General features: G+C 44.5%; 1 protein-coding gene across 18 annotated transcripts in view; it reads left to right on the plus strand.

The window, feature by feature from the left end:
• Positions 1–8,102, plus strand: part of tle3b (TLE family member 3, transcriptional corepressor b) — a 26,507-nt gene extending 18,405 nt beyond the window's left edge. For 7 of the 18 annotated variants that reach the window (XM_030794249.1, XM_030794251.1, XM_030794252.1 and 4 more), the window contains 12 exons: positions 922–1,041; positions 1,249–1,299; positions 1,453–1,605; positions 2,287–2,419; positions 2,774–2,946; positions 3,494–3,570; positions 4,003–4,252; positions 5,234–5,481; positions 5,929–6,076; positions 6,618–6,768; positions 7,216–7,292; positions 7,822–8,102. In XM_030794249.1, the coding sequence (XP_030650109.1) occupies positions 922–1,041; positions 1,249–1,299; positions 1,453–1,605; positions 2,287–2,419; positions 2,774–2,946; positions 3,494–3,570; positions 4,003–4,252; positions 5,234–5,481; positions 5,929–6,076; positions 6,618–6,768; positions 7,216–7,292; positions 7,822–7,929 (1,689 nt within the window). In that variant the 3' untranslated portion in view covers positions 7,930–8,102. Of the gene's footprint in view, positions 1–921; positions 1,042–1,248; positions 1,300–1,452; positions 1,606–2,286; positions 2,420–2,770; positions 2,951–3,369; positions 3,375–3,493; positions 3,571–4,002; positions 4,253–5,233; positions 5,482–5,928; positions 6,077–6,617; positions 6,769–7,215; positions 7,293–7,821 lie in introns of all 18 variants that reach the window. The other 11 variants (XM_030794239.1, XM_030794242.1, XM_030794243.1 and 8 more) reach the window with 7 other exon arrangements.
• Positions 8,103–11,389: the final 3,287 nt, after the last annotated feature.

Below are 11,389 nucleotides of genomic sequence, written 5' to 3' on the forward strand. Positions count from 1 at the left end.
GGGCTGTTGATTTTGGTTAGCTTTGTTTATGTTGCGTTGCCCCCCCCCCCCCCCCCCCCCCACCCTCATTAGTCGCTCACCCCCTCGTACTGTCGGGATCTCTTTTCGAACGGGCCTGCTGTCCAGTTGGCACTGTGTTTTTCAGTAATGTGCCGTGCCGTTGGCCGGGGGCCCTTTAGGGGTTTGTCCAGACTGTTTAAAAAGTATGTGGTTGCTCTGGGTTAGAGAGAGTGCTTTTTTAGAGGGGAGTTTGCTCAGCTGTCCTGCCTCCTTGGCTTCATGGTCCCTTGCCACACTTAGATACCTCCAACCACCCCCCCCCCACCCACCCAATCTCTCCCCCTCTCCCTCCTCCTTAACTCCCATACCTCAGAGTCCTGGCTCATCTAACATGGCTCTCAGCTTAACCCCTGCTCCAGACCTGTTTACACTTTACAAGGGCAGGGATTTGCAGACACGACTCATTGAAAGCCACCGCTTCTCTACGCTGGCCTCTGATATTAGCCTCTGTAGCTAGCACTTCTGTGTCTGTATAAGGTAGAAGAGCAGAAATCTCCACAGCAAACACACTTGTTGAACCGTTTTTTTATTTTCTCTCTCTCTTTTGTTTTCTTTTTTTTTTTAAATAAAAAATATCTTTGGTAAAGTAATGGTATTACATGCTTATAGGCATACTTTTGCCTTGTTATAAGAGTGTTATATGGTTGTTAGTACTGTTGATATGTAGAATTTGGCTACAAGTATGGTTAGAATTTCTATACTTGTCCCTGACTTTTGAAATGATTGTCGTGACAGAATTTGCTAATAGTAAACGTAATTACCGTCCAATACCACAGTAGCAGGATCGGTTATTTTAGATTAATACAGATTATCTGAGCTATATTCGGATGCTTACAGAAGTTTGTACGTCTGTGTTCCCAGAATAATTCCGTCTCACCCTCGGACAGTCTGCGAGCCAGTGAGAAGCACAGAGGGTCTTCAGACTACAGCCTGGACTCAAAGAAACGCAAAGTGGACGAGAAAGACAGCATGAGCCGATATGTAAGCACCGAACATCGAGCAAATCGGTCCGGTCCCACCAACTAACATTCAAACCGCGGGTTACAGATAGCAGCTTTTAAGCATTGTAGAGAGGGAGCACTTTGTGATGAAAAATGTTGCAATTTTGAGGCTACCCTCAACAAATATTAAAAAAAAAAAAAAAAATCAAAATTTCGAATGTCTAATGTTTCTTCCTTCGCACAACAGGACAGCGACGGCGACAAAAGCGACGATCTGGTTGTCGACGTGTCCAACGAGGTGAGAACAGAGCGCAGTCTTTTTTTTTTTTGATTTGGGCGTCGACAGTTAGCATTTCCCTTTTTTTTTTGGTGTATTGAACACGAGGCCTTCTGCCTTGTGAAACTGAGTGAAATGGAGGTGGTCCTGATCGGTGCGCCCTGATGTTCCCAGGATCCGGCCACACCAAGGGTCAGCCCAGCTCACTCTCCCCCAGAGAACGGCCTGGACAAGGCACGGGTGCTGAAGAAAGACGCGCCCAACAGCCCAGCGTCCGTAGCCTCGTCCGGCAGCACCCCCTCCTCTAAGGCCAAGGACCACCCACACGTAAGATCCACAGGGGCCGTCTGTGTTAGGGAATATGTTTAGGAGATTATAGTGATGCTGTGTTTGTTTTGGAGAAATTGTGTGTGTGTGTGTGTGTGTGTGTGTGTGCGCGCGTGTGTGTGTGTGCAGGCATGTTTGGAGAGCAAGAGAGAGGCTGAATGCGTCAAACAGTGGAGGGTTCAAATGTGTGCATGGGTGTTTTGTCACAGGCAAAAAAGTATGTTTGCTTTCCACGGCAACCCAGTGCCCCTGTTTTCTCGGTCCATTTTCTAGCTGAGGCATTAGTGTCAGTGCGTGCTTCATCCCTGTCTGTACATCCATCAGTGAGTGTCAAAATAGTGCAGATCAGGCACATCTGTGCAGAGCTAATAACCTCAATGAGCTTAAGTAGCCCAGGCTCAGGGCGACAGAGAGTGAGAGGAGATTAAAGAGAAACGAGGGATGAAGAGGGACACCGTCCTCTTCACAGCTGAGATGGGTTTGAGTCATAACGATGCTTTACAACTCCCTCATGGCCATAATGAAATGTCAGAGTTAGATTGGATTATGTTGAGCGCACACTCAAATTTTCACTCTGGATTTGGCGGGGGGGGGGGCGGCGGCAGTTGTGGTATTTCGCCTTGTGAGAATTTTTTTTTTTGGTAATATCTAAGCTTCTCTTTTTTTTTTTTTTTTTGGCAGAATGATAAGTCATCCACACCGGGTTTGAAATCTAATACCCCAACGCCACGTAATGATGCACCAACGCCTGGAACAAGCACAACTCCAGGGCTGAGGCCCATCCCTGGCAAACCTCTTGGCATGGAGGCACTGGGTAAAGTCACACGCACAAATGATTTTCCTAAATAGGGACCGGCAGATGTCCCCAATGGGTCCACAATTTGTCGGATGTTTATATTCTCACGGGGACATTTCGTGCACACTGCAACGCAAGAACCTAAACCCCGCTCACACGCATTCCAGTAGAACCTAAACTCGACTCGCACACATTCCAATAGAACCTAAACCCCACTCGCACACATTCCAATAGAACACAAACGCCAGTCGCACACATTCCAATACACACTCCAAACCACTCAGCCTCTGAGGAGCCTTTGCATATTTTTGAATAGGTCATCACATTAATGGAGCTCGGAGTGTTCATTATATTCTCTTTATCTCCCAGCAGCCCCTGCTCTGCGGACGCCGCTGTCCATCACCGGGTCGTACGCCGCTCCGTTTGCGATGATGGGGCATCATGAGATGAACGGTTCCCTGACCAGCCCGGGAGTCTACGCTGGATTACACATCTCACCTCAAATGACCGCTGCCGCGGCCGCAGCCTACGGGCGTACGCCTATGGTACGTCTCTCTCTCCCCTCTCTCCCTCCCTCTGTCTTCTCTACCCTGTCTCTCTTTGCCTCCTTCGAAGAATTTTGTCTCCTTCGCGTTCTCTTTCGGCAGTGGTGGCGTTCTGAATTTTTTTTTTTTTCTTCTTCTTCTTACGTTATTTTTATTAGCTGCTGTACTCTCTTGTGTTCCTTTAGGCCAAATTTGCATTCAGTTATGTTTCATGCATTTGTTCTCTCAATATTGCCTTTATGCTTGTGCTGCTTGTCTGAGCACTGTCTCAGTCAGTAGGGGAGGTAACACAGCTAACTGGGAGCCTTTGAAGTGAGTGTAAATTAGGCTTAAGGGGAAAGACAACACTTTACTGCACTCTCATGTTTTAAGAGCCTCATGTTTTCAGCTAGAATATGCAAACTTTGAAAGGTCGAAATATAGCTTTTGTGTGTTTCTCTTACATCATGGAAAAATTGGATATTGTTTACATTGGCAGAATTAAAAAACCACTGTTTTAACCTGGCACTTTGTGACTCACCGTGCGTCTGTGTCTGTGCTCACACAGGGGGGGTTTGACCCACATCCACACATGAGAGCTCCCGGTCTCCCAGCCAGTCTGACCTCCATCTCTGGAGGAAAGCCGTAAGTCCTTATGCTTCATTCCACGGGGAATATAGATCCATCTCACAGAAGCTCTCCCGCACTGTATACGGGATATTCTGACTTTAACCTATCCAATGTGTCTATGGCCACCCTAAGCACTTTTTTTTACTTTGGTTTTCATTCATCCTCGTTTAATTTAGGAGCTTAATCTTTGCCCCACTTAACCTTCGAAATTCTCTTAGATTTCATCTGTATCCTTTATCCTTGCTTTAGCTAAATGAATATTAATAAAGTAATTATGCAGTACAACTCTGATACATTTTTGTGAAATGGAGCCTGAAGGCTAAGGCTGAAGGCCGGATTAATGGTCTTAGTGCTGTTCCTCTGAGTGTGTGTGAAAGCTTCATCCCTGATTGTAGTCTTGTTTTTAGTTTTTAATCTAGTTTAATGGATCTGTTTTGCCAAAAACAGGGCATACTCCTTCCACGTTAGCGCTGACGGGCAGATGCAGCCCGTGCCTTTTCCTCCGGACGCTCTGATTGGCCCAGGCATCCCGCGCCACGCCCGTCAGATCAACACGCTGAGCCACGGAGAGGTGGTATGTGCCGTAACCATTAGCAACCCCACGCGCCACGTTTACACCGGCGGCAAAGGTTGCGTTAAGATCTGGGACATCAGTCAGCCGGGGAGCAAGAGCCCGGTGTCCCAACTGGACTGCCTGGTAAGAGCTGGCCTGTTAAATAAGATATGCTCTCTCACAGTTACCACTGAAATAAAATACAGCGACTGACCATTATATAACTGCACACCACAGCTATAAAACTTATCCAACTTCCCAAATGGCTCCATCTGTAACTGCACCTTCACTTACTCTCAGTACTAGGCCTGTTACTAAACCCACAGAACATCCAAATATTTTAAAACTATTGATACGATATCAAGCCCATCCCTGTGTCAGTTTCCAGTGGTCAGTCGTATTGTATGAATGAATTTTTCTGTCATTATTCAATTTGGGTGAATGAATAACGTTTGAGATATTGGAATATTCTATCCAGTCCTTCGATTATATTCCATACGAGATATTTTCAGCTCTGTCTCTGGTACTGCTCCATCTGAGCTGAGAATGTGCTCAAGTTTTGATGAGCAATTGTGCAGACATTATGGACTCATTTCATTTGTCTGAAAGCCCACAGTTATTGATTTTTTTCCCCTGAACGCTTTGCTGACATGCTGTGTTAATTTGAAAATGTGTGGTCGTTTCTCCATAACTGTGTACACAAAGCTCTCAGAGCTTGGCTAAGCCATTTGTGCGGGAACGCCAGAATGTGGGAGCTCTGGACCCGACCTTTCTCAGCTCTCTCTGCCTTTCACTTAACCAAAAAAAAACCACGCGTAATTTTAGTGAACGACAGCCTGTAATGAGAGACCAGTCAGCGTGGTTGTCTGATAGCGCTCTGCTGTCTTGTCCTCAGCTCAGTTGAAAACTGTGCATATGTGGTAAAAAGAGGCCAGGAATCTTCTCTGAATTGCTGTATAGACAAATCCAATCACACAATTTTTTTCTTCTTTTTTTTTTTTATAAAGGTCAAATTGTACTCAAGGGAGAGGTAGTAATTATGTCAACAGGCAAGAAAATTATGTCTTTTTTTTTTGTCTCTGTGCTGTTTAACATTTTCTCCCTTGTCACTCTGTCTCGTAACAGAACAGGGAAAACTACATCCGCTCCTGCAAGCTTCTTCCTGACGGACGCACGCTGATTGTCGGAGGAGAGGCAAGCACACTGACCATCTGGGACCTAGCCTCCCAGACACCCCGTATCAAAGCCGAGCTCACCTCCTCTGCCCCGGCCTGCTACGCTCTGGCCATCAGCCCTGATGCCAAGGTCTGCTTCTCCTGCTGCAGTGATGGAAACATCGCTGTCTGGGACCTCCACAACCAGACTCTTGTCAGGTAAGACACAGCATGTGTTTGTTTGCGAGTGTGTGTGAGTGTGTTTTTGTCTGTATTTTAAAATGGTATATGTCCTCGAAGATGTCATTCACGGTAACTGACGATTCAAGATCACCTTGTTTGGTGCAAATGAAGAATGGAATTAGCGCCCATCCAAACAGATGTATTATCTCCTTTTTTTTTTTCTCTGGGATTGTGGGCGGTGATTCCTTGTCATTGCTATAACCTTACAGCATTGTGACCAATGAGATATTAGTAGATGTTGTGATGTGGACCTGGAATGAACGTGCATTAAATCCCAATTCTCTTCAGCATTCGCTGTCCTTATGACCTTGTTCTCATGGTGATGGACACCTGTATGTTCAGCTCCTATTAAAAAGAAAAAAAAAAGATGTATCTGTACTTTTATGGGAGATAATACATAAGCTCTTGTCCTGGATCCTTCAGGCAATTCCAAGGCCACACAGACGGAGCAAGTTGTATAGATATTTCACACGATGGCACTAAACTGTGGACGGGAGGCCTTGACAACACGGTTCGCTCATGGGACCTGCGTGAAGGCAGGCAGCTCCAACAGCACGATTTCACTTCTCAGGTATACAGCCAACCTCAGCACACCTGCCTCGTCGCCCGAGGAAACACGAGCATAGAACTTCACGCACACCTTTTGGAGTTAGCGCTGCATCCGCCTACTCTCTATCATTAGTTAAACCATCTGTTCTGTATTACAAACCACACACAATAATCAGGCTTTGTGTCTGAGATGAAGGAATGTAAACAACCCAGTTGCTTGGCTTGCCTTCCTAAATGCCTCAGCATTTCCTGTCAAAAGGGGTGACTTAACGATGACCTTCCTAATCCATTTCATTCAGTGTTTTTTTGGGGGGGGTTTTAAATACCATTCATTAAAGTGAGAAAAACTCATGAAATGACTAAATCTTGAATTCATGACATTGTGTGGATGTCTTTTTTTTTTTTTTTTTTTTCCTTCCTGTATTCACCTCCTCTGCCTCAGCCTGTCCGGTATCCATGCTTATCTTCTTTGTAAATAAATCTCCGTTCCTCACTAGTATGTTTTATTTATTTATTTATTTATTTATTTATTTATTTATTTATTTCCTCCCCCCCCTGCACAGATCTTCTCTTTGGGCTACTGTCCTACGGGTGAATGGCTGGCAGTGGGGATGGAGAGCAGTAATGTGGAGGTGCTCCACCACACCAAACCTGACAAGTACCAGCTCCACCTCCATGAAAGCTGTGTCCTTTCCCTCAAATTTGCCTACTGTGGTAAGAGCCAGGGCTGAAAGCTTTTTCTCCTCAAGCTCGTGTGTTTTAGTCAGTTCATCTGGTTTTGATTTAAGGGCATGAGGAAATAGGAGAACTATAAAGAGATCTTGCAAGATAAACAACAGTACAAATCAGAGCCTTAATTTGGAGTGCTGCCTTATTACAGTGAGGTGGAAAGGCTTGTTCTTCATTTTCTGATGAAATAGCAGAACATCAAGGCACACACACACACACACACACACACACACACACACACACACACACACACTCTCCGTCAAACTCACTCTCACAATCCCCTTGCATTTTCCAGTGCATTCCATGCCTGAATAGGCCCTACTATAGTGGTTCTAGTTGTTCAGCACAACCTTGACTGTGTCCTTTTCCCATTAGGGTTGTATTTTTTTTTTCCATTGCTCAGTGGGTATGTGTTTCATTTCCTCTGTAAAGGTAAATGGTTTGTGAGCACGGGGAAGGACAATTTGCTGAATGCCTGGAGGACTCCCTACGGTGCCAGCATATTCCAGGTATGGCAATCAATGCCTGTGTTGTGCAGGCGTGCTCAGACGTGCACTGACTGTGTTTGGTTCCAAAAGGGCACAGCGACAGCAGGCTAGCTAGACAGTTCTCGTCAACCTGTAACACAAAGCCAGAACGGAGCTCTGATCACGATTTGATGGATTGCTTGGATGCAGTAGTGAAGTAGTGTATTATGAGACACAAACTGAATGATTTGTGACTAAAATGGTTTTAGACCTTGAAAAGAAAAACAAGATGGAAGGAGTTTGAATGCCGAAGGCAGAGGAGTATAAAGTACTCAGGTTTTGCTGAATAAATGAAATGAGGATACAGACAAATTTTATGCGGTAAAAATGTCGTCATTGTGCTTAGCTCTCCCAAGAGTAACCTGCTGACCTTTCACTTGTTTGTGACAGATTAGAATGATTACTGAATGCTCAGTTTGATTATGCTAATTAATATTAATGACTCAAATCGAATTGTGAATTTAAAAATCTGTTTTACTACCACTAAGCACATTTCTGTTCCTTGCTACAGTCAAAGGAATCCTCTTCCGTCCTGAGCTGTGACATCTCCGCAGATGACAAGTACATTGTGACGGGATCTGGCGACAAGAAGGCCACAGTATACGAGGTGATCTACTAGATCTGACGACCTGTGATTGGTGGATTTATTCTAGCCCGGATTTCGAGGGATGACGTGTCACTTCCTCCTCCCACCCTCTCTGTGCTCACCCCTCCCTCAGTGACATCCAAGATTCTGACTCCTCATGAACTTGATTTGGTTCAGTTTTTCTTGTTTTGATTTTTTTTTTTTTTTGATTCATGACCGATGCTTGCAACCAAGGAACAGTTGGGAATTGCTGCAGACATAACTAACATCTTCTCCAGGCACTGCGACACTGCCTTGGTGGCACTAAAGAAGTAAATATTGTCTTGGCTTTTTTTTTTTCCCCCCATTTTTTGTCATTTTTTTTAATCCTGCGTATTTTGGGACTGCTCCTGGGGTTGTGTGCTGTTTCATTTTTTTTTTTCCTTCCCCTGTCTATTTTTTTTTTTTTTTAATGAAATGAGAATGTTCTGTGATATAAGATGAAGCGGCGCTTCATTTTTAAACTCGCTCTCCCATGACGTCTTGTGAAAAGTGTATCTATGGAGTAATAAAGACATTTTATAAATATATATATATATAAATATATATATATATATTTTCATGTCCTGGTATACTTGTGATGATGGGTTTCTTTGTCCTCATGTCCTCAATGCTTGATGAAAGTAGATTAGGACCTTTTTTTAAAAAGAAATGGATTTTCCTTCTGCCTTTTTTGTAAGCACACACTCTGGGTGACCTTCTGCTGAAATTAAACAAGGACGACTCACTCTGGATAAACCTTTGGAACATTCTTTGGAGACTGGAATGTCTGTATTTCCTTGGAGATACTGTTTTGGATTTGAGCCGTTCAGAATAACTGTAACTGGACCTGCTGAACATGCCGGAACTCAGCCTGACTCAGTACTCAGCAGAGCATCATGGGAGATTGATCCCAGAGGACAGTGAGGAGACATTGTAGATGTAAATGAATTATTAAACGTGGAGTTTACTAACTGTACTACTTGTTTGTGCTTTTGGCCCTGTCTCTTGTACCTGTTTGATTTGGGAAGCAGGGAATCCCATTTGGATGTGTTAATTTTTAAGAGAACAGAAACTCCCAGCTTGCTGAAATAGAGTTCCCTGATGACCATTGCTTTGGCTTGTCTGACCTCGGGAAAGAAGGGTATGGGAGTCATAGGAGACAAACTCCACTGTAGAGGGCTTTTTGCTAAGTATAGTGTAGCCCTGGTTTCATTTCCCACACTGACAAGTTTGAATGACGTCTACTGTTGAGTAGAGCAATGTAGGTTGCAGCCCTGTAGGTTGGGCCTATCCCATACTAAGTGTGTAACCAGCCTGCGTTTGACTTTGGTCGTATTGAGTGCCTAGAACTGAGTACTTGTTGAGTGAGAGAGGAGATTTGAGGTAAAACACAGGTAAACTGGTATGTGTGTACAGTGTGGAGAAGGTTTTGTTGAAGTAAAAATGGAAACAGTACATATCTGGGCCACCTGAGATCAGACTCCTCCACCAGAACCAACCTGTTTGCCTTTCTCAGTCAGAAAACTCTCAACTTCACACCAAAGTATGTAGCAAACTGTGTCAGCACTGAAGATGTACAGTTGTTAATAATTCAATAAACTGTCTTTTGTAGAAAAAAAAAAGTCCTTTCCTCTATTTGTGTTGGGAAAGTAATTCATTGCTTAATGATGCTAAAACATCATGGCTACCTCTAATGGAAACCTGAATGGAATTGTTTATGTAAGCTGGTCATCACCAGTGCAGAAATTGAATAACTGCAGAACTTCATCTTAAACGTGTTTGAAAACCAGGGTAACTGTATGAGTGCTATGCTAGCTCGCATAGCATGGTTGTATGCAAGCGGGATCAAGTTTAGAGACAGTGTTTGGTCTTATATGAACAGATTCCAGCCTGGTGTTAAACTGTTGAAAAGATGGATGAGAGAGACTTGATATGAGCTGCTGGAGACTGAGAGTGTGTGTGTTAGATTCCACTGCCTCAGCTCTGTTCTGTAACCACACACCCAGATGACTGAAGTATGCCCTGCAGCCCTGCTTCCACAGATGGTGACACAAACACTCTATACTTCTCAGACTCTAGTGGCTCAGAAGGTGTGTGTGTGTGTGTGCGCGCGCGTGCGTGTGTTAATATGGTATGACTCAGTAGTTTCTCTTGTTGTGGCACACAAAACGTTTTTCTGGGCTTTGTTGCTAGTCTTTGATTGCGTTGGGAGGGAGCTCCACTGGCTTCTTTGTAGTCGAATCTGTTCTGATGAACTTTTCATTGGCCCAGTAGGGCAAACCAGTAGAGTGACGGAGAATAAAAAATAGGGACAGAAAGCAGTGACGGAATGGAAGAACTAGCATATTGCTTGACTAAATGAGTAAGGAGTGGCACTAAACAGTGGAGAGAAAGAGTGCTTAAGGGATAAATAGAGGGATATGAGAGAGAGAGAGAGAGAGAGAGAGAGACAGAGAATGATGACGCAATTTATGAACACAAGGTCTTGAACTTTTATCTTCCCCCCTCTCTCTCTCTGGGCTCGCAGGGTCCCCCACTGCCTCTCACTTCAGACGGCAGGCAGCTCTCGAACTCATTTGCAGTTTTGCAGGGGTGCTGGCTGCACTGCTGATTGGAGAGGGTGACATGTGTGGCTGCCTTGGAAGGGCTGGGACAAGCCAAACGAAAGAGTCCATGATGGCACAGAGCAGAACTGTTTTGTGTTTTGTTTTGTTTTAGATGTTAAATTTGGCAAGATCCTCTGATCTGATTTATGGGTACCGTCGAGTTTATAGCACTCATACATGTTTGTTAAACGTATAACAAATCAAATCGAATACCTCAATCATTAAGTCCAAAAACGTGACCATCCTCCACTCTCACATCATGAGACTGGAATTTTCCGTTGCCCATTAGGAATAACATTACGGACATCTGAAAGTTTTCCATGTCACGTTCGGATTCTAATAGTCCGTCATTCCCTGGTAATTGGCACTTGGTAGACAGGCGGTTGAAGACGTTATGATGGTAGAGCTATTGGGGATTCAGTTCCTGTCATTGCACAGTGGTGCATTCTTCTGCTCAATAGAGGAGTATGAGGCTAGATGCTACTCCGCGACAGTGTTGACAGTCTAGTGGCAGAGTGCTTATTCTGCATTTGAGATGACAGACAGTTCCTTTTACTCCCCTTCTTTCCCCGTCTAAGAAGCATTCACAGGCTGTCCTCTGAGCTTTCACATCCCCGTTCCTCTTTCTCCTCAGAAGTACCGGGGCTCTGACGATGAAGAGCCGAGCAAGACACTCTCAACTTCACTCCACCGCAATTCTAATCCAGCCCCTCTTCTCTCGTTTCCTCTCTATTCCTCTCTCTCTCTCTCTCTCTCTCTCGCTCTCTCTCTCTCTCTCTCTCTCTCTTTCCTTCTTTCTGTATTTTTTCATTTCTCTGTCTCTGAAGTAGTGTTTTGGCACAAGAAGGCCAGGGCAGAGGGTTTTT

The sequence above is a fragment of the Chanos chanos genome, chromosome 2 (assembly GCF_902362185.1).
Source record: "Chanos chanos chromosome 2, fChaCha1.1, whole genome shotgun sequence".
In the NCBI taxonomy this organism is placed as follows: Eukaryota; Metazoa; Chordata; class Actinopteri; order Gonorynchiformes; family Chanidae; genus Chanos; species Chanos chanos.